The 27,081-nt window shown below is 35.1% G+C and overlaps 1 protein-coding gene across 1 annotated transcript; it reads right to left on the bottom strand.

The window, feature by feature from the left end:
* Positions 1–14,792: 14,792 nt before the first annotated feature.
* On the bottom strand, positions 14,793–16,506 carry LOC133681026 (peroxidase 15-like). The gene is made up of 4 exons (XM_062104111.1): positions 16,244–16,506; positions 15,949–16,137; positions 15,548–15,710; positions 14,793–15,424 (listed from the first exon to the last, which is right to left on the bottom strand). The coding sequence occupies exons 1-4, from the start codon at positions 16,445–16,447 to the stop codon at positions 15,024–15,026; spliced, it is 957 nt and encodes a 318-aa protein (XP_061960095.1). The 5' UTR covers positions 16,448–16,506; the 3' UTR covers positions 14,793–15,023.
* Between the last annotated feature and the right edge of the window lie 10,575 nt (positions 16,507–27,081).

Genomic DNA, 27,081 nt, shown 5'->3' with positions numbered 1-27,081 from the left:
TGATTTATGGCATAAGCGGCTTGGACATTTGAGTGAGAAAGGCCTTGGAATCCTTGCCAAGAAGAATTACCTTCCTTTAAAAGGTATGAACTTGAACACATGTACTCATTGTTTAGTTGGTAAACAACATAGAGTTGCATTTCAAAGATCACCTTCACATAGAAGGTCACATGTTCTTGATTTAGTTCATACTGATGTTTGCTCAATGATTGATAAGTCTCTTGGAGGTGCATTGTACTTTGTTAGTTTTATTGATGATCACTCCAGGAAGATTTGGGCTATTTGTTTGAAATCCAAAGATCAGGTGCTTGATGTCTTTAAGGATTTCCATGCCAGAGTTGAAAGAGAAACTGGTAGAAAGCTGAAATGTGTTCGAGCAGACAATGGTGGTGAATATAGGGGCCCTTTTGAGAAGTACTGCAGGGAACATGGCATCAAGTTAGAGAAGACAGTTCCTAAGACTCCACAGCAGAATGGAGTGGCTGAGAGAATGAACAGAACAATTGTTGAAAGAATTAGATGTATGCTCTCTCATGCAAAGCTACCTAAGTCCTTTTGGGGCGAGGCAATGAAGACTGCAGTTGCCATGATCAACCTTTCTCCATCAGTTCCTCTTGAGTTTGATGTTCCAGATAGAGTTTGGAAAGGAAAGGATGTTTCCTATGCACACTTAAGAGTGTTTGGATGCAGAACATTTGTACATGTTCCAAGGGATGAAAGGTCTAAGCTTGACAGCAAGACAAAGCAGTGTATTTTCTTGGGCTCTGAAGATGATGAGTTTGGTTATAGGTTGTGGGATCCAAAGGAGAAGAAAATTGTGAGAAGCAGAGATGTTATCTTCTTTGAAGATCAAACCATTGAAGACTTTGAACTGAAGGAGAAAACAGAGTCTACTACTTTTATTCCATCTAATTCAAATCCAGCACCTACTCCACAGTTATCTTTGATGCCTGCTAATCATGGGGGAGACTTGCAAAATGATGAAAGTGGTGGTTTTCTTAATGAGCCATTAGTTGGTGATCCTGAATTAGCTAATGATGATATTAATGTTATTCCTGAACAGGTTATGCAGGAAGCTCCAGATGAGCCACAATTGAGGAGGTCAACTAGACCTCGCCAACCTTCCACCAAATACTCTCCTTATGAGTATGTGCTGGTTACTGACGGGGGAGAGCCAGAATGCTTTGATGAAGCTATGTCACATGAGAAGAAAAGTGAGTGGTTGAAAGCAATGCAAGAAGAGATGAAATCCTTGCATGAAAATCATACATTTGATTTAGTGAAGCTTCCTAAAGGTAAGAGAGCACTCAAGAACAAATGGGTGTTCAGGTTGAAGATTGATGAACATTGCTCACAGCCAAGGTACAAGGCAAGATTGGTTGTGAAAGGTTTCGGTCAGAAGAAGGGTATTGATTTTGAAGAAATCTTTTCACCAGTGGTCAAGATGTCTTCAATCCGAGTTGTGCTTGGCTTAGCTGCTAGTTTGAACCTTGAAGTTGAGCAACTTGATGTGAAAACTGCCTTTCTCCATGGTGATTTAGATGAGGAGATCTACATGGAACAGCCTAAAGGGTTTGAAGCAAAAGGTAAAGAGCAGCTAGTTTGCAAGTTGAAAAAGAGCTTATATGGGTTAAAGCAAGCTCCAAGACAATGGTACAAGAAGTTTGATTCTTTCATGGTGAATCATGGTTATGACAGGACCACTTCTAATCATTGTGTATTTATGAAAAGGTTTCCAGATGGAAACTTTATTATTCTCCTGTTGTATGTGGATGATATGTTGATTGTTGGCCATGATGCTAAGAAGATTCAGATGTTGAAGGAAGAGTTAAGCAAGTCTTTTGCAATGAAAGACTTAGGACCGGCAAAACAGATTCTTGGCATGAAGATCACACGTGACAGGAAGAAGGAGAAACTTTGGCTATCTCAGGAGAGATATGTCCAAAAGGTACTTGAGAGATTCAACATGAGCAACTCCAAACCGGTTTGTTCTCCACTTGCAAGCCACTTTAAACTAAGTTCTAAGCAGTGTCCTTCAAGTGATGAAGAAAAAGATGAGATGGAAAAGGTTCCTTATGCATCCGCAGTTGGTAGCTTGATGTATGCCATGGTTTGCACAAGGCCGGATATAGCTCATGCAGTTGGTGTGGTTAGTCGGTTCCTCTCCAATCCTGGTAAAGAACACTGGTCAGCAGTGAAATGGATACTCAGGTATCTCAAAGGTACTTCTAGTTTCAGCTTATGTTTTGGTAATGATAAACCTGTGTTGGATGGATACACAGATGCAGATATGGCTGGTGATGTTGATTCTAGAAAGTCCACATCAGGATACTTGATGAAGTTTGCAGGGGGAGCAGTCTCATGGCAATCAAGGTTGCAAAAATGTGTGACATTATCCACTACAGAGGCTGAATATATTGCTCTTACTGAAGGGGGCAAAGAGTTGTTATGGATGAAGAAGTTCTTACATGAACTTGGCCTAGTTCAAGAGAACTTTGTGTTGCACTGTGATAGTCAAAGTGCAATCCATCTCAGTAAGCATCCTACTTTTCACTCTCGGTCAAAGCACATTGAAGTTAGATATCAATGGATTCGAGATGCTATGGAGATGAAGTCATTTGTTGTTGAGAAGATCCATACTGATGACAACGTGTCAGATATGATGACCAAACCTCTACCGAGAGAGAAGTTTGAGTTTTGCAGAAGGGAAGCAGGCTTATCAGAGCCTCCTAAATTGAAGTTTACATATTGATCGCCAGTATGGCGAATTCCTCACATGGTGCGTGAGGGGGAGATTTGTTGTGTGGTCCCGCACCATGTGATGGTGGGACCACCACATTAATTGTCAAGAGACATGTTGTCTCTTGGAATTTAAATTAATGTGGGTCGGGTACTGTAGCAGCAGCAGCTATTTTGAACAAGAGAGGAGAAGAAAACCGAGAGAAAGAAAGAAGAGGAGGCAGCAGAGCAGTCTGTCTTCTTTCTTCGATTTCCAGTTCGTTCACCGTTGGATCGGGCTGAGATTTTGACAGCAGCTTCTAGACACGTTCCTCTTCATTCTGAACGGTTGGATTGAAGATTGGTGGTGTGGAAGCTGGTCGTTTTGACAGAAAACGGGGCTGTCAATGTTGTGAGCTTTTCTCTAACATTACTCTCTTTAATCTTGTTATAATCCGAGAATAAGTAGTTCTTGATGATATATATGTTGTAGCCCTTAGTTGAATCTGAGGAAGAACAATTGTGAAACCATTATTTGTGATAGTGGAAGTTTTTAGGTGGACTCCGGTCCCGTGGTTTTTCCCGCATCGGGTTTTCCACGTAAAAATCTTGGTGTTGATTTGTGTGATTATTTGCATTATATTTGATCATTGTTTGATTCTGTTTTTTACTGCACAAAGAGGGAAAAAAAGGATTGGGACTTGTGAATTGTGAATTGTATTCCGCTGAATTGATCCGGTTAATTGTCCCGAGTTTTCCCAACAAAACCCTATCATTATCCATGCAATTACTATAATTATTAGCAATGTCTTACTTTTCTTCAATTGTCATCGGTCAATCCAGGAAACTGTGACTCAATTCCAAGGATGTAGTTAGCAGTAGTTTTCTGCTATTATTAATGTAAATGGAATCAATCAAGGAAAACAGTAGTTTGATGTTAGCAGCATTTATGTATCTAGTTGATTCTTTCTTAATTTGTTATTATACTTGTAAACGCTTCGTTTACACACACACACACACACACACATCTCTATTTGTTATATTGGTAAGCTCAACTTCTAGCCATGGATACGAGTATCTGTTCCTGACAAGGTCTTACGGCACTTAGATAGAAACCTTCCAACTTTTTTCTAAGTTATCATAAGTCGGATTTGGTTGTATTTATTTGCGTGTCAAAATCAATCCTAATATCCTATCTCCTTTTAAATCGCAAAGGGTTAAATTTATTTTCTACTCTACAAAAGATATAGGTTTAGGATTCGAATCCTTGAAGAGAATGTAAGGTAAGTTACTGTTTCAGAAGCATGTAGTTACTGTTTTGAAATAAAAAAAGATGAAAATAATAGAGATAAAAGGGATGGATTTCCTGCGCTCTCTATTTTGAAAATATAAGAGTTCACTTCAAAATTGTTCTAGATACAAATTTATTTTATGCAACTAAATATGTTTTTGTATCTTTTGTATTTATCCCTTATATATTGGGACATAATGATCAAACATAACCTAAAAAAATTATTTTTTTTATGAATGCACCAATGGTTAAGACATAATCGAAGAGGAGCTTAATCTCGATGTGTGAAAGGTGGTTAATTAGAGATCATACCCTTTCCGTTAAGACCCAAAATAGACTAAGGTGCAACTATCTAGCAATGAAAATTATTCTGCCAGTCAGTTTTTGAAAAACAATAATGTAGTAAAATCAGAATGCTGAATTATGGAGGAATGATCATATCAGGTCGTCTATGCTTGATTAAGTTCCTGATTTTCTGCAGTCCGCAGCTACAGGCTTAAGAACTAATGATTGTATCCGAAACCCGCAAGGAATTGCTTAAGCATGCTTAAAAATTCCATTCAAGTCAGACACTTAATGTTGTTAATCAAGTTTCAAACTTTCCTAACCACAAAAGGATCATTATCAGTCTAGGAAACCATCGATTGGTATGCAAGTCAAGAGGGTATAATTTCAGCTCACTGTGACATTTTACTTTGGGGTAACAGCAACTTCTCAGCTTATCATTATCTAATCATTGATCAGTTGATTTTTAATTTTCCTGCTCTTTTTTTCCTCTTTTGTTGCTAACGAATTAACAATCTTCGCAAATAGAGGTCTCGATCAAGAATTTGTGGCCTTGAATTTGATTTGATTCGGTAAACTAAGTAGGTTTCTTGGAAAGTATCCTGCTTTACTAGTAGCCCTGCAAGAAAAACCAAGTCTGCAGAAAATGATGATAATTCTAATTCTAATATGTGAACATTGAATATAATATTGATTCGTTATCATTGACGATAGATTAAGACCTTAAGGATTGTCATTGCAGCATCCAGTGATTTGAAAATGCCAGAATTTCACAATCACCATAGTATTTTCAGTTTACTACGTTGGAAAAATCAGAAGTCTTGCCTGTTAATCATATCCAAAGACAATTACTAATCTCCGTCGAGCAGCTGCTAAAAGATGAAAGGACAACATTACCAACGAATTCAGCCAGATTTGACAGCTGATTTAATATTTTGAAAGTTGAAAACCACTATTAATAGCATATGATGATGGTGCCGATTCTTGTTGCTGCTCAAAAGTCATAAGCAATTCTTCAATCACCACCATAAGCCTTACACAAGGGTTGGCTTCGACGAGTGTAGTTTTTGTAAGCAGAAAGGTCATTGGAAGGCTCAGTGTTCTAAGTTGAGATAGCATAATCAAGCTTGGAAGCCTGGCAGCCAGACACAATCTAATGCTCATAGACCACCTCAGGGTTATAAATCACCGCACCACAATACTGCAGCAGTAGCTTCCTTAGGCTCTATTACCGATCCTAGTACTTTGGCTGAGCAATTTCAGAAGTTTCTCTCATTGCATCCATAAGCAATGTCCGCTTCTTCTTCCATAAGTCAGTTGCCTCATAGTTTCTCAAGTATGTCTCATTCTAAATGGATTTTAGATTCTGGTGCTTCACATCATATATCTCCAAATTTTTCATCTTTTACCTCTGTTTCCCCTTCACCCTCCATTCGTGTTATGACTACTGATGGCACTCATATACCCTTAATAGGTGTTGGTTCTGTTGTCACATCTCACTTGTCTCTTCCTAATGTTTATCTTATTCCGAATCTCAAATTGAATCTTGCTTGTGTTGGTCAATTATGTGATTCTGGTGATTATTTAGTCATTTTTTTCTCTTCTTTTTGTTGTGTACAAGATCTGCAGTCTAAGAAGTTGATTGGGACAGGTCATAGAGAGAATGGACTATACATTTTGGATGAGTTAAAAGTATCAGTTCCCGTTGCTACTACTACTACTGTTGATTTGCCTTTTTTTCGTTTGAGTTCTTTGTCTTCTAGTTTTTATTTATGGCATTCTTGTCTAGTACATGTTTCGTCTTCTCGTTTGATATTTTGGGCATCCGCAGGAGCTTTAGGAAATTGAAAACTCCTGACATTTCTGATTGTAGTGGATGTAAACTGGCAAAATTTTCTGCTTTACCTTTTAATCCAAGTAATTCTGTTTCTTCTTCACCATTTGACTTGATTTATTCTAATGTATGAGGACCTTCTCCTGTTGCCATAAAAGGAGGGTCTCGATATTATGTCTTTTTTATTGATGATCATACTCGTTATTGTTGGGTTTATTTAATGAAATATCATTCTGAATTCTTTGAGATATATGCAGGTTTTCGAGCTCTAGTCAAAACTCAATATTTTGTTGTGATCAAATGCTTTAGGTGTGATTTGGGTGGGGAATACACCTCTAATAAATTTTGTCAATTGCTTGCCTTAGATGGAACCATTAACCAAACTTCATGTATAGATACTCCTGAGCAAAATGGTGTTGCTGAAAGAAAGCATAGGCACATTATCGAAACTGCTCGTTCTCTCTTATTGTCTGCTTTTAGTCCTAGTGAGTTTTGGGAAGAAGTTGTTCTTACTACTGTAAGTTTGATTAATACAATTTCATCTTCTCATAGTTCAGGTCCATCTCATCTTGAAAAGTTATATGTGTATATCCCTGATTATTCCTCATTTAAAGTTTTGGTTGTACTTGTTTCGTTCTTCGTCCTCATGTGGAACGCAGTAAGCTATCCTCCTGAATTGCTATTTGTGTTTTTCTGGGTAATGGTGAAGGTAAAAAGGAGTATCATTGTTTTGATCCAATAACTCAGAAACTTTATATGTCTCGTCATGTTGTCTTTCTCGTGCACTTACCTTTCTTTTCTATTCCATCCACTACTCATAGTCTGACTAAACCTGAACTTATTTGTATAGATCCTTTTTCTGAGGGTTCTGATAGTCAGACCTCTCCCTATGCTCTACCAATTTGTACTCATAATTCTGCAGGTACTAATACTTTACTTTTTGGCACACTTGAAGCTCCATTCTCATCTACAACCCCTCAAGCTTCATCTGAGATTGTGGATCCACCTTTACGTCAGTCCATCCGTATTCGCAAGTCCAGAAAACTATCATATTTTGCTTATTCTTGTTATTCTTCATCATTTACTTCCGTTTTAGCTTCTATTTATTGTCTCTTTGAGCCCTTTCTTATAAAGAGGCAATTCTTGATTCGCTTTGGCAGCAAGTTATGGATGAGGAACTTTCTGCTTTGCATAAAACATATACTTGGGATCTGGTTCCTCTACCTTCTTGTAAGAGTGTTGTTGGTTGTCGTTAGGTGTATAAAATCAAAACTAATTTTGATGGGTCTATTGAGAGATATAAAGTTAGGCTGGTGCAAAAGAATACTCTCAACAATATGATATGGATTATGAGGAGACATGTGCCCTTGTTGCAAAAATGACTACTATTCATACTCTTATTGTCGTAGCTTCGATTCGTTAGTGGCATATCTCTTAGATTGGTGTTAAAAATGCCTTCTTGAATGGGGATCTTCAAAAAGAAGTTTATATGGCACCCCCTCCTGATATTTCACATGATTCTGGATATGTCTGTAAGCTTAAGAAAGATTATATGGTCTCAAACAAGCACCCCGTGTTTGGTTTGAGAAATTCTCTATTATGATCTCGTCTCTTGGCTTTGTTTCTAGTAGTCATAATTCTGCTCTTTTTATTAAGTGCACTGATGCAGATCGTATTATTTTGTCTTTATATGTTGATGACATGATTATTACTGGTGATGACATTGATAATATTTTAGTTTTGAAGACAAAGTTGACTAGACGATTTGAAATCAAAGATTTGGGTTCTCTTCGATATTTCCTTGGTATTGAGGTAGCATACTCACCTAGAGATTACCTTCTTTCTCAGTCGAAATATGTTGCAGATATTTTTGAGCGAGCTAAACTTAATGATAACAAGACTGTAGATACTCCTATTGGGGTTAACACAAGGTACTCTTATTCTGATGGTTTACCTTTGATAGATCCTACTTTATACCGTATTATTATTGGGAGCTTGGTATATCTCACCATTACTCATCTAGATATTGTATATGTTGTTCATGTTGTTAGTCAGTTTGTTGCTTCTCCTACTATTGTTCACTGGGCAACTGTTCTTCGTATTTTATGATATCTTCGAGGTACAGTTTTTCATAGTCTTTTACTTTCACCCACCTTTTCCTTGTAGTTGTGTGCATACTCTGATGTTGATCATGGTAGTGATCCCACAGATCGCAAGTCTGTTACCGAGTTCTGAATCTTTTAGGTGATTCTCTTATTTCTTGGAAGAGTAAAAAACAATATATTGTTTCTCAATCATCCACCAAAGCAGAATATCATGCCATGACATCTACTACCAAAGAAATTGTTTGGTTACGTTGGTTACTTGTTGATATGGGAGTTTCATTTTCTCATTCTACTTCTATGTATTGTGACAACCAGAGTTCTATTCAGATTGCTCATAACTCAGTTTTTCATGAGTGAACTAAGCACATTGAGATCGATTGTCATCTTACTTGTCATCATCTCAAGCATGGCACCATTACTTTGCCTTTTGTTTCTTCTTCCTTGCAGATTGCTGATTTCTTTACCAAGGCGCCTTTCATTTCTCATTTTTGTTTTCTAGTTAGCAAACTCTTGATGCTTGTAGCTGCTGCATTGTGAGTTTGAGTGGAGATATTAAATAATATTTATTTAGTCTTATTTATTAAAGGTATAATAGTATTTTCAGTTTAACCTATATATAATTTTTTTGTATTTAGGTTAATCCTAAGCATTCATAATAAACAGATTATTGAGAATTCTAACCTTTTTTATGTTTGAATCTACTACCAAAGAAATTGTTTGATTACGTTGGTTACTTGCTGATATGGAAGTTTCATTTTCTCATTCTACTCCTATGTATTGTGACAACCAAAGTTCTATTCAGATTGCTCACAACTCAGTTTTTCATGAGTGAACTAAGTACATTGAGATAGATTGTCATCTTACTTGTCATCATCTCAAGCATGACACTATTACTTTGCCTTTTGTTTCTTCTTCCTTGTAGATTGCAGATTTTTTTACCAAGGCGCCTTTCATTTCTCGTTTTTGTTTTCTAGTTAGCAAACTCTTGATGCTTGTAGCTGTTGCATCGTGAGTTTGAGGGGAGATATTAAATAATATTTATTCAGTCTTATTTATTAAAGGTATAATAGAATTTTCAGTTTAACCTATATATAATTTCTTTGTATTTAGGTTAACCCCAAGCATTTATAATATACAGATCATTGAGAATTCTAACCTTTTTTGTGTTTGAATCTACTACCAAAGAAATTGTTTGATTACGTTGGTTACTTGCTGATATGGGAGTTTTGTTTTTTTATTCTACTCCTATGTATTGTGACAACCAGAGTTCTATTCAGATTGCTCATAACTCAGTTTTTCATGAGTGAACTAAGCACATTGAGATCGATTGTCATCTTCCTTGTCATCATCTCAAGCATGACACCATTACTTTGCCTTTTGTTTCTTCTTCCTTGTAGATTGCAGATTTCTTTACCAAGACGCCTTTCATTTCTCGTTTTTGTTTTCTAGTTAGCAAACTCTTGATGATTGTAGCTGTTGCATCGTGAGTTTGAGGGGAGATATTAAATAATATTTATTTAGTTTTATTTATTAAAGGTATAATAGTATTTTCAGTTTAACCTATATATAATTTCTTTGTATTTAGGTTAACCCTAAGTAGTTGCTAAGAAGAAAACAAAAATCATTCCAGATTTTCTTCAGTTAGATTTAGACTGATCAGGTGTCCGTATCCGGCTAACACTGTGAGTTCAAGATTTGTAAACCACATATATACACATGCATGGTTGAAAACTTCGAGCAACTAGACTAAGGTGCAACTATATCTAGCTATGAAAATTATTCTGCCTGTCAGTTTTTGAAAAAAAAATAATGTAGTAAAATCAGGATCCTGAATTATTGAGGAATCACATCAGTTCGTCAATGCTTGATTAAGTTCATGATTTTCTGCAGTCAGCAGCTACAGGCTTAAAAACTAATGATTGTATCGGAAACCCGCAAGAAATTGCTTAAGCATGCTTAAAAATTCCATTCAAGTCAGACTTAATGTGGTTAATCAAGTTTCAAACTTTCCTAACCACAAAAGGATTATTATGAGTCTAAGAAACCATCGATTGGTATGCAAGTCAAGAGGGCAGAATTTCTGCTCATTGTGACATTTTACTTTGGGGTAACAGCAACTTCTCAGCTGATCATTATCATTGAATGATAATTCTAATTCTAATATAAGAACATTGAATATAATATTGATTCGTTATCATTGACGATAGATATAGGCCTTAAGGATTGTCATTGCAGCATCCAGTGATTTGAAAATGCCAGAATTTCACAATCACCATAGTATTTTCAGTTTACTACGTTGGAAAAATCAAAAGTCTTGCCTGTTAATCGATCATATCCAAAGACAATTTCTCATCTCCTTCGAACAGCTGCTAAAAGATGAAAGGACAACAACATTTCCAACGAATTCAGCCAGATTTGGCAGCTGATTTAATATTTTGAAAGTTGAAAATCACTATTAATTAATAGCATATGATGATGGTGCCGATTCTTGTTGCTGCTCAAAAGTCTTAAGCTATTGTCTTAACAGAATTTGTTGTATTTGGTCTGAGATTATACACTGCCATCTCTGCAGTAGTGCAGATTTAGTGCTTGGCAGTGATGTCTACGTTTGTATCTTTAGTGCCATTTTTAATGAGAACTTTTTGTTCTATCAGGAACAAAACGGGAAAACAGAATATAGAAATCCTACTAACTGTGAATTCATTCATGCACTAAATTGCAATATACGATATGGTAAAACAAGACCAGGTGGTGTGTGCATGACTTCGTGAGGTAATTAAGCGGAAATAACACAAATAGTAATTTTTCATCCCTAGTTCCTGCTAATAGATCTTTTAATTCTGTTATGAATATTCTTTTTTTTTTAATAGTTGAAAGTTTTATTAAAAAGAAAGCTACACAGATAATAGCCTAACTTACATTAGATGTACAAGCAGAGGAAATAAAAGCATAAAAGTTGTTGCATGAAACAGGGAAGCGCAACAATTAGGGGGAATGAAAAATAAACATAAGAAACCAACTCCTCTATACGGAACATTCTTTATATTAAGCTCCAAATAGCTGGAATCAAGCTTTAGTCATAAAGCAATACATTGGTGCACCATGGAGAAACACATTTAGAGGTTAGGGGCAGCATCATTAAAAATGATGTCATTCCGGTGGAACCAAAGATTCCAAATAACGCATAAGAAAAGAAGCTGCCATGAGAGATTCTGTTGCTTGCCTTTAACCATGGAAGACCATTGGTAGCACATATCATCAACAGATTTTGAAAAAACATTGCAAAAGCCCCGACTAGAAAGCAATTTCATCCATATATTCCAAGTGAAGTGGCAGTGAATGAAGAGGTGACTTGAAGATTTCAAGTTTTTATTGCAGAAAGCGCATCTTGATTCTTGAAGAGTGAGGTAGTCATGCTGAAGTAGAAAATCTCTTGTGGTTACTTTGTTTTGGACAAGGAGCCAGAGAAAAAGTTGCACTTTTGGTGGGGTTAGTTTTATCCAAATATAAGATTGGAATGGTTTGGCACCACCGTAGAGCAGCTGGTCCATCATTATGGAGCAAGATTTTACACTGAAAAGGCCATCATCGTTGTTGAGGGTCCAGATTTTCTTGTCCATCTTGCGGCAGAACATAGGCTTGTTATGAATATTCTTTCTTGGAACTCCTATGGCTTGGGCATGATGAGGAAACGAAGAAAAATCATGAAATTAATAACAGAATATAAGATTGATATATGTTTCATGTTGGAAACTAAGCTAGCTAATTGTTCCATTGGCTTTGTGTCTCGTATTTGGAATGAAAATCATGTGAGTTGGTTTAGTAATGATGCTCAGGGATCAAAAGGAGGTCTGCTTGTTATGTGAAAAAACACTAACTTTAAAGTCTATAATATTGAATATGGTCATGGTTGGATCGTTTTCTATGGTAAACATGTTCACAATGATTTTCATTGCTTTGTTTTTGGCATCTATGCTCTTAATTTGTAACTATCAGAGTAGACAACAATTTTGGGATGATCTCATTCTTCTTAAACACGCTTTTGAAGTTCCCTGGATAATAGCTGGAGATTTTAATGAAACACTCTCTCAGAAAAACAGAAACAATGGAATCTGTCATCTTGTAGGCTCAAATTCTTTAAGCAGATTTCTGCAGTCTTATGAGCTCATTGAATATTCTTTAGAGTGTGTTTGGTATTGCGGTACCTGTTGTGGTTGTGGTTTGAAAAAAGTTGTTTTTATAAAAAAACACTTTTAGTTGAGGTTGGTTTGAAAAAATAGGTGTTTGGTTAAAATTGTGGTTGAAATTGAGGTTGAAGAAAAAGTAGTTTAATGTGCTTGGTTAAGAATGCTTTTGAAATTGAGGTTATAAAACAACTAATATATATATATATATTAATATTGATGATTTTTAATTTAAATATTGTAAATTTAACTACTGCTATTACATCTTGAAATAAATAATACTTTATATAAAATATTTTTTATTATTCCATTAAACTATCTACAATTCTATCACGAACGAAATTCATTCGACAAGGACTACAATTTTCATGGTTTTTTGAGCGTGCAACAAAATCAGGTAAAATATCATCAGGAACAAAATTGAAATTATGATCAAATTCTGCAAATGCTACGCCTTCATGCGATCTCCTTCTAATTTATGTAGTGTCATTAAATAATGTTAAACACTAGTTTTTTTTAATAAAACATAATTAAAAATAAAAAAAATTAGATTTATTTTTTCTGAGTTGGACCCGGTCCAATACATTTAGGTTCGAACCGGACCTGATCTGATCATGAACAATGGATACTATTCACGGGAAGTGCAGAGTGAATTTCATTTTGCACTGTTCAGTGCAGAGTGAAATTCACTATGCACTTCCCGGTCTTTTAATTGTAGCACAGTAGTTGAGAAGCAGTCTGGAGCAGCTTTTACTTTACCCGTGTTTTCAACAAAAAAATTAACTGGGACCTATAACAGTAAATAGCTATTTATATGTTACAAAGTATTTTTCATGGTTTACTTCAAACACAGAAACAATTACTGAAACACACACTAATATGCTCCTGGCCCATCTCTCTCGGAACTCAAAAAAACATTTTTAAGTAGGCCTCCTCTGTAGCTTTGGGATGCTTTTGAGATAAAATATGTAAAAATGAAACCAACGACACAGTAACTAAAAAGTTTTTGCTATCAGTTTAAAAACTAACTTGTTAGGGAAATTGTCTCAAATCCAAGCCTTATTCAAAGCTTAATAAACTATTTTATAAAATATTAACTCATAAACAAGACTTCTACTCTAATTTAGAAAAACTTTACTATAAAAAAAACCCATAAATAACTCATAAAAACCTATAAATCTTCACAATCCAAACCTAAACTCAAACTTGACTTAAAAATTATTACTTGTTAGTTACAATTGTGACAATAAAAATATATAAAATATATTTATTATCTTATTATTAATAGCATCATCATTGTTATTATATCATCATCATTATTATAATTATCATCAAAATCACGATCATTATTATTATTACTATCACCACTATTATCATTATTATCACTATTATCATCACTATTATTATTATTATTATTATTATTATTTAATTTTTTAAAAAATTATTGGCACACACATTGTATGTGATTGTGTGTGTGTATATATATATATTCCAAGAAAATGCTAGTAAAGGTGGAGGTGATCATGGAAATGGAATAACAGTCCTATAAATTGGTAGATTTCTTTGTCATTGTCTCCGCAACAATCTGCAACAGGATGATTATCGAAAGCCACACAAGTTCCTGTACGAAATCCACGCGGTGGGCAATTTGATTTGCAGTTCTCCTGTAAATATAGTAACCATGTGGTTTGCTTTTTAGAAATTTCCCCTCGCCCATGAATCACGTTCAGAAATATATTTATAGTTAAAAAAAAATAGCAACCGTCAATAGAAACATATCTGGATATGAGAACTGCAGTAGCAAATAATTTCCTGGAAGCCATTATCAAAAATCACTTTGAAAGAATATACATATAGAGAAGAGAATGTTCACATATGCTGTTTTTATAGTTGATTTATCCAGATTAAAATCAATTTGTTACCAAATAAAGAGTTTGAATAAATTATAAGATAGTCTCGATGAGATTCTAATTGAAAAAATTAATTAGAATCCCAATTCAAAAATTAATGGAAATCAAGCTATAAATTAACAGTTTGGATATTCAGGGTTTTTTTTCCCGAATTGTTTTGAACATTAACTTAGTAATACACAAGTGACTCGATGAGTCAACCCTGAACTTAACCAAACTTGAATGACACCTAACTGAGTGAACTTTAAAGATGTTTATAATGATATTATTTCAGTCTTTTTTTTTTAATGATAAATTTATAGGTTGACCCATTAAAACCATATCTCGAGTTTATAGGTTGACCCATTAAAATTTATGATAAATTTTTTGATGATAAATTTATAGGTTGATCTGCAGCAGCTCTGTTTTTGTACTGCAGAGCTAATAATTTATTGAACTATATTCATTCCTAATAACAATATGTAATAATTAAAAATTTCTTCCATTCAAATTATGTGTTTAACACAAATTTGGTACGCTCCTAATACATCAACGTAGAGGATGATTCAAAGTTCAGTCCTGAGGTTCTGCTCAGAACCAGAAAAAATCCCACCCTTCTTATTAGTTCTAGCACACGTTGAATTTGAGGAAAAAAACTGAAAAGGAGGAAAGAAATGCATAGTTTTTCCATCTCATAGCATAGAATTTCCAAAGACCCTAATTGACCCTCTTACAGTCGGCTCTGATTTCTCCACTGCTTCCTGTCAAAGGACTTAAATTTCCCAACTTTATCATAGACTGAGCAAAGCTATCAAAGAAGGCGGACTGGCTGCTAGCAAACCGGTTGACTATGGCAACAGTATCAGCCCCGCTAGTAGAAAAGAGTATTTGGTCAGTTTCGAGAAGGCCACGATTGTTCTGAAGATTTGTGAAGTAGTTGTTGTCAAAATCATCAGGAGTTGTAGGATCAAGATTGTTCAATCTACTTGGATTTCCGCCTTGTGGGCATGCTTGGCGAAGTGTCTGCAAGTATGTTGTGTTTAAGGTTGGATCAGGGTTTGTAACATTGAGTCTCCGGCTGAAGAATTGGCACTGAGACCTCCCAAATGTGTGTGCACCTGAAATAACATTTTATCTTTTGTAAGCATAAAACAATAGTACTGAATGCTAAACACAAGTAATAAGAGCTGTTCGTGCTGTATTTTGGTGATGAAAATTTGGAAAGATTTCTAATTAATTACCAGATAAAGCAACTAGATCAGTGGAATCAAGTTCCTTGTTTGAGAACTTGAGAGAGAGATTTTCAAAGGTTTCGAAAGGACTAGGAATGTCAGAAGTTCCTGCTGCGTTTGCAGTCGTACTATCCCTTCTTCCCAGTGGCACTTGCCATGTTGGACCTCCTGCCTGCAACATATCATTTACTTGTTAAGGCCACAAAATTCGTAATCAACTAAAGTAAACTCATCAAGACTTGCTAGCACAAGTCATCTTCAGTTTTTCAACCCTTTTTTGTTTTTTCTTTAGTCATTAACCAGACATCTATCAACTTATGAGCTCATTACTTGACCAACTAGCCTATGACATCATGAGATGCTGGCAATACATTAAGAAAGGTCATTATGAAAGGTTGATAATACTATACCAAGGTAACCAATATTTCAGATGCAAGGGCTAATATATCTGCGCAGGAGACGATGCCAGGACAAACATTCTCCACTGCTGTTTTAATGTCATCAACGACACCATAACCTTCTACGGATTGATTAGGAAGTTCATCTTGCTCACTATTTATGCCATTCGCATCGACCAGCAGAATAGAGCCATCGCAGCCCTGCCAAAAAAATACGAAAAGAAGATAAGTGCATTGGTACTTCATACATAAAGAAAATCTTTCTGCTAGGTGAATCTTTAAGAAACTATATATGGAAGATAATTACATCGACAAAGCAATCATGGAAGTGCATGCGAATGAGCTTGGCTCCAAGCCGGACATCATTTCGCGCAGCTTGCTCCACTACACCTCGCACAATGCTCGACACATTCGGGCAAGTGCTAGCATAAAATGTGGGGCTTAATTGAGCATTAGAAATGCCCCAAAACAACATTACTACACAGATCACTGTAGCTAGAACAGAAGACATTTTTCTTACAGAAAGGAAATGCTAGATGTTTTGAATTGAGGTCGAGCTTGTTGTGATATTGCACCCTATAAATAGAGGAAAAAAAAGAGAGTAGGTAAGAGCTTGAAAGGTACACCCCTGCCTAACAAAAAAAGAGGAAGAAGGGTTCAGAGTTGAGGTTGAGACTTGCATACTAAGAAATTGGGACCAAAAGGGAACTGTTAGAAAACTATTTTTCTTACTTTTCCTCAAGCAGAAAATATCAAAGATTGTGGACCTGGCTCGCCCACAATTAATATTTCAAACCGTATGTAGGATACTTCTACTGTTGAAAGATGTTTGAAATATTTAATCTTGCAAGGCTAATCATTGTCAAATACATATGGTGCCATTGCCATAAGGCCAAAGGAGTGAGCTTTCTCTCTGGACACGGTTTGTCACAGTTCGGAGTCCAAGAATCCATACAGAGCCAAGCTAATCATTTTGGCTTAATTATTAACTACATTATAACCTCAATAAATTAATAACCTCGATTAAATAGTTTTTGTTCGGTTTCAACTTAAATTTGAAGTTTAAATAATATCTCGATTAATTAATAAATTTTCATGGTCCGAGATTGCTGTCTAATTTTACTTTGCTGCTTGGGATTTTTCACTTGACTGTTGCTCATGCGTGCGGAAGCAAGCATTTCTTGAGAATGACGCGGTATTCAACTTTCAGAACATGTGGATTCTGGGCTGCTGAGAAGAAAACAAAAATCATTCCAGATTTTCTTCAGTTAGATTTAGACTGATCAGGTGTCCGTATCCGGCTCACACTGTGAGTTCAAGATTTGTAAACCTCTAGAATAGTTTGAATATTACCAGAGCATGCAACGCATTTTTTAGAACAGTACACACTTTGATCTCTACCGATAAATATGAGTGCAACTTGCAACCAAAATTCTCCAAGTTAAAATTGTATCCTCCCTCATGTTACTATGCCCCTTTGAAGATGAAATTCCCTTGTGATGGCAGGACTATTTCGCAAAAACGTAATTAAGCAGGATAGTTAGCTAATAAAACATGGATTGCCTAAGTAGAAGAAGAAACAAAAACTTTCCTATCCCATCTAAAAATAAAATTCTTGCGAGCCTATGTTCATATTTTCGGTCTCAAACTTACGTGTTCCTGCAATCTGAGCTTGATACAAGCAGGGTTTCCCTACTGTACTAAACATTGAAGATCAATGGGAAATTCTAGGTAAAAAGCAAAGAAAAAGTGTTACGCGCAATATTGTTACTTCTATACTAAAGCAGCAGAGAATCACGTTATGGAGTTTTTTTTTTATTCAGCCCGCCATTGTTCTTCCATTCTCTCAATTTTTTTTTAAAATTTCAGTTTCTTCCTTTTTTTCCCCTCAAACTTTCATCATTATACGTTTTCTAATAGTTATCTTGATTATTTTTGGACCAACTTAATAATTAAATCATATCAAAATAACTTCTATACAATTTAATTTTAAATTCAACCAATAAATTTTTTGTTATGTTAAAAAAAAAACCCGTAAGCTGGTATGATCCAAAAGAAAGGAATATGTCAAAGTTACGTGGGACATCTTGTATGGTACTCGTGAAAGATACTCGGGCCAAATTAACATGCCTTGAGTAGATGCAACCTTCTGGACTTGTGATAACCGACAAAGTCACGAAGGAGTGAAGCCAACCTGGAGGATAACATTTTCCATAATCATGAGCTTGATTTGCTCTACTAATATCAAACTTGGAGGCTGAACTGGAGTACTTGTATTACAGATGAGACAGCTTGATTTGCAGGAACTCAGAATCTGCTTAGAGCTTTCCTCCCAACTATTCAAAGAGTAATGATTTTACTTGGTCCTTGTATTGATGAAACAGTAATTTTACTCCTCTATTTTTGGAAATCATAACTGAATCATTCGCCAGCTTTGACTATTAATTCTTAATTACCATAGTTATAAAATTCGTTCTGGCATGGCGGGTCAACCCTATGACCTGCTAATTACTTGGAGCGTGTTTCATTTCAAACAGATATTTTTTACCTAAAAAAATGAAATGATAATATTGTGGTAAAAAAATTGGATCGCTGGTCCTACTGTAACCAAGTCTCTTATATATATGTTTTTAACCGTTTTATTTCCTTTCATTGTTAGTACCTAAAGTGACAACTCAACATCTCAATAACGATATTATGAATATGAAAAAATAGGGATTAAATATGAAATTCTTTGAATAAGGAACTAACTTATTAGTTTCTTGAGAATACAAGGACTATATAAATTGATTATCAAAAAAACAAGGACTATATAAATTATAATTTATTCCGTACTGAAAGTAATACTTGCAAGCATGGATAATTCAGACTCCTAGATTACAAATCACAATATTGTACGTAATGGTGGAGGAAAAGGTTTTGAACACGTTGTTGTGAATAAATTTGACATAAAATCCATATCATGGGCGGTTTTTCAGGGTGGACTTGCATGAAGATTTTTCAAGGAGACAAAAACAAAACAAGAAATTGCTGCTTGACAGGAGGCTGTTACAGATTCCATGTTTTTCCTTTTCAATTATTTTGATTTTTTTATTTCTTAGAAAATGGAAAATGAAGGTATTTTATCACAAATGTATACAAGTTTGATCAAGAAAAAAGGTTTTTTTGGAGGAAAAAAACTTGTAAAGTAAGGATTGTCAAAGCTATATATTCAAGGGATTGTTTAATTATTTATTATACTTTATGGTCTGTAATGGACCGATTGGTAAGATCAGATTAAATATATATCCATCTCAAGGTGTAAGGCCAGGCTAGCTCAACTAAAATGGTCAAACCCTATCATTATCCATGCAATTACTATAATTATTAGCAATGTCTTACTTTTCTTCAATTGTCATCGGTCAATCCAGGAAACTGTGACTCAATTCCAAGGATTTAGTTACCCGTAGTTTTCTGCTATTATTAATGTAAATGGAATCAATCAAGGAAAACAGTAGTTTGATGTTAGCAGCATTTATGTATCTAGTTGATTCTTTCTTAATTTGTTATTATACTTGTAAACGCTTCGTTTACACACACACACATCTCTATTTGTTATATTGGTTAGCTCAACTTCTAGCCATGGATACGAGTATCTGTTCCTGACAAGGTCTTACGGCACTTAAAATAATTAGATAGAAACCTTCCAACTTTTTTCTAAGTTATCATAAGTCGGATTTGGTTGTATTTATTTGCGTGTCAAAATCAATCCTGATATCCTATCTCCTTTTAAATCGCGAGGGGTTAAATTTATTTTCTACTCTACAAAAGATATAGGTTTAGGATTCGAATCCTTGAAGAGAATGTAAGGTAAGTTACTGTTTCAGAAGCATGTAGTTACTGTTTTGAAATAAAAAAAGATGAAAATAATAGAGATAAAAGGGATGGATTTCCTGCGCTCTCTATTTTGAAAATATAAGAGTTCACTTCAAAATTGTTCTAGATACAAATTTATTTTATGCAACTAAATATGTTTTTGTATCTTTTGTATTTATCCCTTATATATTGGGACATAATGATCAAACATAACCTAAAAAAATTATTTTTTTATGAATGCACCAATGGTTAAGACATAATCGAAGAGGAGCTTAATCTCGATGTGTGAAAGGTGGTTATTTAGAGATCATACCCTTTCCGTTAAGACCCAAAATAGACTAAGGTGCAACTATCTAGCAATGAAAATTATTCTGCCTGTCAGTTTTTGAAAAACAATAATGTAGTAAAATCAGAATGCTGAATTATGGAGGAATGATCATATCAGGTCGTCTATGCTTGATTAAGTTCCTGATTTTCTGCAGTCCGCAGCTACAGGCTTAAGAACTAATGATTGTATCCGAAACCCGCAAGGAATTGCTTAAGCATGCTTAAAAATTCCATTCAAGTCAGACACTTAATGTTGTTAATCAAGTTTCAAACTTTCCTAACCACAAAAGGATCATTATCAGTCTAGGAAACCATCGATTGGTATGCAAGTCAAGAGGGTAGAATTTCAGCTCACTGTGACATTTTACTTTGGGGTAACAGCAACTTCTCAGCTTATCATTATCTAATCATTGATCAGTTGATTTTTAATTTTCCTGCTCTTTTTTTCCTCTTTTGTTGCTAACGAATTAACAATCTTCGCAAATAGAGGTCTCGATCAAGAATTTGTGGCCTTGAATTTGATTTGATTCGGTAAACTAAGTAGGTTTCTTGGAAAGTATCCTGCTTTACTAGTAGCCCTGCAAGAAAAACCAAGTCTGCAGAAAATGATGATAATTCTAATTCTAATATGTGAACATTGAATATAATATTGATTCGTTATCATTGACGATAGATTAAGACCTTAAGGATTGTCATTGCAGCATCCAGTGATTTGAAAATGCCAGAATTTCACAATCACCATAGTATTTTCAGTTTACTACGTTGGAAAAATCAGAAGTCTTGCCTGTTAATCATATCCAAAGACAATTACTAATCTCCTTCGAGCAGCTGCTAAAAGATGAAAGGACAACATTACCAACGAATTCAGCCAGATTTGGCAGCTGATTTAATATTTTGAAAGTTGAAAACCACTATTAATAGCATATGATGATGGTGCCGATTCTTGTTGCTGCTCAAAAGTCATAAGCTATTGTCTTAAAGAATTTGCTCTATTTGTATAGATCCCTTTTCTGAGGATTCTGATAGTCAGACCTCTCCCCATGCTCTACCAATTTGTACTCATAATTCTGCAGATACTGATACTTTACTTTCTAGCACACTTGAAGCTCTGTTCTCATCTATAGCCTTTCAAGCTTCATCTAAGATTATGGATCCACCTTTACGTCAGTCCATCCGTATTTGTAAGTCCATAAAACTATTATATTTTGCTTATTCTTGTTATTCTTCATCATTTACTTCCGTTTTAGCTTCTATTTATTGTCTCTTTGAATCCTTTTCTTATAAAAAGACAATTCTTGATTCGCTTTGGCAGCAAGTTATGGATGGGGAACTTTCTACTTTGCATAAGACATATACTTGGGATTTGGTTCCTCTACCTACTTGTAAGAGTGTTGTTGGTTGTCGTTAGGTGTATAAGATCAAAACTAATTTTGATAGGTCTATTGAGAGATATAAAGTTAGGCCGGTGCAAAAGGATACTCTCAACAGTATGGTATGGACTATGAGGAGACATGTGCCCTTGTTGCAAAAATAACTACTATTCATACTCTTATTGTCATAGCTTCGATTCGTTAGTGGCATATCTCTTAGATTGGTGTTAAAAATGCCTTCTTGAATGGGGATCTTCAAAAAGAAGTTTATATGGCACCCCCTCCTGGTATTTCACATAATTCTGGATATGTTTGTAAGCTTAAGAAAGCATTATATGGTCTCAAACAAGCACCTCGTGTTTGGTTTGAGAAATTCTCTATTATTATCTTGTCTCTTGGCTTTGTTTCTAGTAGTCATGATTCTGCTTTTTTTATTAAGTGCACTTATGCAGGTCGTATCATTTTGTCTTTGTATGTTTCAGTTTTAAAGACAGAGTTGACTAGACGATTTGAAATGAAGGATTTGGGTTCTCTTCGATATTTCCTAGGTATTGAGGTAGCATACTCACCTAGAGGTTACCTTCTTTCTCAGTCGAAATATGTTGCAGATATTTTTGAGCATACTAAACTTACTGATAACAACACTATAGATACTCCTATTAAAGTTAACGCAAGGTACTCTTCTTCTGATGGTTTACCTTTAATAGATACTACTTTATACCGTACTATTATTGGGAGCTTGGTATATCTCACCATTACTCGTCTAGATATTGCATATGTTGTTCATGTTGTTAATCAGTTTGTTGCTTCTCCTACTATTGTTCACTGGGCAACTGTTTTTCATATTTTATGATATCTTCTGGGTACAGTTTTTCATAGTCTTTTACTTTCATCCACCTTTTCCTTGTAGTTGTGTGCATACTCTGATGTTGATCATGGTAGTGATCCCACAGATCGCAAGTCTGTTACCGGGTTCTGAATCTTTTAGGTGATTCTCTTATTTCTTGGAAGAGCAAAAAACAATATATTGTTTCTCAATCATCCACCGAAGCAGAATATCATGCCATGACATCTACTACCAAAGAAATTGTTTGGTTACGTTGGTTACTTTTTGATATGGGAGTTTCATTTTCTCATTCTACTCCTATATATTGTGACAACCAGAGTTCTATTCAGATTGCTCACAACTCAGTTTTTCATGAGCGAACTAATTAAGCACATTGAGATCGATTGTCATCTTACTCGTCATCATCTCAAGCATGACACCATTACTTTGCCTTTTGTTTCTTCTTCCTTGCAGATTGTAGATTTCTTTACCAAGGCGCCTTTCATTTCTCGTTTTTGTTTTCTAGTTAGCAAACTCTTGATGCTTGTAGCTGCTACATCGTGAGTTTGAGGGGAGATATTAAATAATATTTATTTAATCTTATTTATTAAAGGTATAATTGTATTTTCAGTTTAACCTATATATAATTTTTTTGTATTTAGGTTAACCCTAAGCATTCATAATAAACAGATCATTGAGAATTCTATCCTTCTTTTATGTTTGATCTTAGTTATTTTAACAATTATAACCTTAATAAATTAATAACCTCGATTATATAGTTTTTGTTCGGTTTCAACTTAAATTTGAAGTATAAATAATATCTCGATTAATTAATAAATTTTCATGGTCCGGGATTGTTGTCTAATTTTACTTTGCGGCTTGGGATTTTTCACTTGACTGTTGCAAATGCGGAAGCAAGCATTTTTTTGAGAATGACACAGTATTCAACTTTCAGAACATGTGGATTCTGTGCTGCTGAGAAGAAAACAAAAATCATTCCAGATTTTCTTCAGTTAGATTTAGACTGATCAGGTGTCCGTATCCGGCTAACACTGTGAGTTCAAGATTTGTAAACCACATATATACACATGCATGGTTGAAAATATATATACACGTGCATGGTTGAAAACTTCGAGCAACTAGATCCTAAGGTGCAACTATATCTAGCTATGAAAATTATTCTGCCTGTCAGTTTTTGAAAAAAAATAATGTAGTAAAATCAGGATCCTGAATTATGGAGGAATCACATCAGTTCGTCTATGCTTGATTAAGTTCATGATTTTCTGCAGTCAGCAGCTACAGGCTTGAAAACTATTCATTGTATCTGAAACCCGCAAGAAATTGCTTAAGCATGCTTAAAAATTCCATTCAAGTCAGACTTAATGTTGTTAATCAAGTTTCAAACTTTCCTAACCACAAAAGGATTATTATGAGTCTAAGAAACCATCGATTGGTATACAAGTCAAGAGGGCAGAATTTCTGCTCATTGTGACATTTTACTTTGGGGTAACAGCAACTTCTCAGCTGATCATTATCATTGAATGATAATTCTAATTCTAATATAAGAACATTGAATATAATATTGATTCGTTATCATTGACGATAGATATAGGCCTTAAGGATTGTCATTGCAGCATCCAGTGATTTGAAAATGCCAGAATTTCACAATCACCATAGTATTTTCAGTTTACTACGTTGGAAAAATCAAAAGTCTTGCCTGTTAATCGATCATATCCGAAGACAATTTCTCATCTCCTTTGAACAGCTGCTAAAAGATGAAAGGACAACATTTCCAACGAATTCAGCCAGATTTGGCAGCTGATTTAATATTTTGAAAGTTGAAAACCACTGTTAATAGCATATGATGATGGTGCCGATTCTTGTTGCTGCTCAAAAGTCATAAGCTATTGTCTATTTGGTCTGAGATTATACACTGCCATCTCTGCAATAGTGCAGATTTAGTGCTTCGCAGTGATGTCTGTGTTTGTATCTTTAGTGCCATTTTTAATAAGATCTTTTTGTTCTATCAGGAACAAAACGGGAAAACAGAATATAGAAATCCTACTAACTGTGAATTCATTCATGCACTAAATTGCAATATACTATATGGTAAAACAAGACCAGGTGGTGTGGTAAAACAAGACCAGGTGGTGTGTGCATGACTTCGTGATGTAATTAAGCGGAAATAACACAATAGTAAGTTTTCATCCCTAGTTCCTACAGATAGATCTTTTAATTCTATTGTGAATATTTTTTTTGGGTAATAGTCAAAAGTTTTATTAAGAAAAAAAGCTACAAAGATAATAGCCTAACTTATATTAGATGAACAAGCAGAGAAAAGAAAAGCACAAAAGCTGTTGTATGAAACAGGAAAGCGCAACAATTAGAGGGAACAAAAAATAAACATAAGAAACCAACTCCTCCCTATTGAACATTCTCTATATTAAGCTCCAAAGAGCTGGAATCAAGCCTTAGCCATAAAGCACCATGGAGAAACACATTTAGAGGTTAGGGGCAGCATCATTAAAAATGATGTCATTCCGGTGGAGCCAAAGATTCCAAACAACGGATGAGAAAAGAAGCTACCATGAGAGATTATGTTGCTTGCCTTTAACCATGGAAGACCATTGGTAGCACATATCATCAACAGATTTTGAAAAAACATTGCAAAAGCCCTGATTAGAAAGCAGTTTCATCCATATATTCCAAGTGAAGTGGCAATAAATGAAGAGGTGACTTGAAGATTCCAAGCTTTTATTGCATAAAGCGCATCTAAATTCTTGAAGGATGAGATAGTCATGTTGAAATAGAAAATATCTTGTGGTTACTTTGTCTTGGACAAGGAGCCAGAGAAAAAGTTGCACTTTTGATGGGGTTAGTTTTATCCAAATAGAAGATTGGAATAGTTTGGCACGACCATAGAGCATCTGGTCTATTATTTTGGAGCAAGATTTTACAATGAAGAGGCCATTGTTGTTGAGAGTCCAGATTTTTTTATCCATCTTGCAGCATAACACAGGCTTGTTATGAATATTATTTCTTAGAACTCCTATGGCTTAGGCATCATGAGGAAATGAAGAAGAATCACAAAATTAATAACAGAATATAAGATTGATATATGTTTCCTGCAGGAAACTAAGCTGGCTAATTGTTCCATTGACTTTGTGTCTCGTATTTGGAATGAAATCATGTGAGTTGGTTTAGTAATAATACTCAAGGATCAAAACGAGGTCTGCTTGTTATGTGGAAAAACACCAACTTTGAAGTCTTTATAATTGAATATGATCATGGTTGGATCAGTTTATATGGTAAACATGTTTACAATGATTTTCATTGCTTTGTTATTGGCATCTATGCTCTTTGTAACTATTAGAACAGACAACAATTTTGGGATGATCTTATTCTTCTTAAACACGCTTTTGAAGTTCCCTAGATAATAGCTGGAGATTTTAATAAAACATTCTCTCAAAAAGACGGAAACAGTGGAATCTGTCATCTTGCAGGCTCAAATTCTTTAAGTAGATTTCTGCAATCTTGTGAGCTCATTGAATACCCTTTAGCATAAGGTTATTTTACTTGGTTTAGAGGAGGGTCCAAGAGCAAACTGGATCGTATGTTCATAAACTCATCATGCCATCTTCATTTCCCCAGTTTATCTCTTCGTCGACTTCCAAGAGAGTTCTCGGATCATTGCCCTTTAATTATATCTAGCTTCTTGCAGGACCATGAATGGCGTCCTTTCTATTTCTTAGACTGTTAGATTCAGTACCTAAATTTCAAGCACATCATTGAAAACTTCTGGAATGATGCATGCTCCCTTCACCCTGGCCACTATAAATTTCTCAAAAAGCTCAATCATATTGCAGTCAGATTGAGGCAATGGAATAAGCTCGAATTTGGAAATCAAGAAGCTGCCCTTCAACGAACCCTTTCAGCTATCAACATACTAGAGGAAAAATATGAAGAAAAAGGTATAACCGACCAAGAGCAGGAGCATTTAGACTTTCTGTTGAAAGACCGCTGGGTTCGCAACAACCACATTGAATCTATTTGGAGGCATAAATTAAGACAGATGTGGTGCAAATTGGGTGACAGAAATAACAAGTTTTTTCACTTAATTTCCAATTTCAGGAAGGATAAATCATCTATCCTAAAAATCCACCATAATGGCAACACTTTTGATTCTCAACAAGGTATTAAGCAAGCTGCTATGGATTATTTCTCTGAGCTGTATGACTCTCCCTCTGAAAGAAAGCTGCAATAAAATCCTTTGGGTTTCAAATACCTCTATAAAGAATCTTTTGAATGGCTGGAGCAGGAAATCACAATGGAAGAAGTGAAGCGCAGTGTATGGGGTTGTGATGGGTCAACGAGTCCTAGACCAAATGTTTTCAACTTTAAATTCTATAGATTAGCATAGGATTTTATTGCTCAAGACATCCTCAATATAGTCTTAAGCTTTTTCAGAACTGGAAGGGTACCTAAAGGAATCAATACAACCTACGTAGCTCTCCTCCCCAAGACAATAGACCCCATAGAGTTTAAAGATTTTCGACCCATCAACATGATTCGTGATATCTACAAGATCATTGCTAAAATCCTTGCGTCCAGATTGATGACTGTTATGCAAGATATCATTAGCATTAACCAATCAATGTTTATAGCAGACAGCAACATTATAGATGGCTTTATGATTGCAAATGAGTTGGTGAGTGATCTGAAAAAGCCAAAAGCGACAGGTCTGATTTTCAAGATTGATTTCCATAA

Source organism: Populus nigra, chromosome 1, assembly GCF_951802175.1.
Source record: "Populus nigra chromosome 1, ddPopNigr1.1, whole genome shotgun sequence".
NCBI classification, from domain to species: Eukaryota; Viridiplantae; Streptophyta; class Magnoliopsida; order Malpighiales; family Salicaceae; genus Populus; species Populus nigra.
This window is presented reverse-complemented; position numbering and strand designations above follow the sequence as displayed.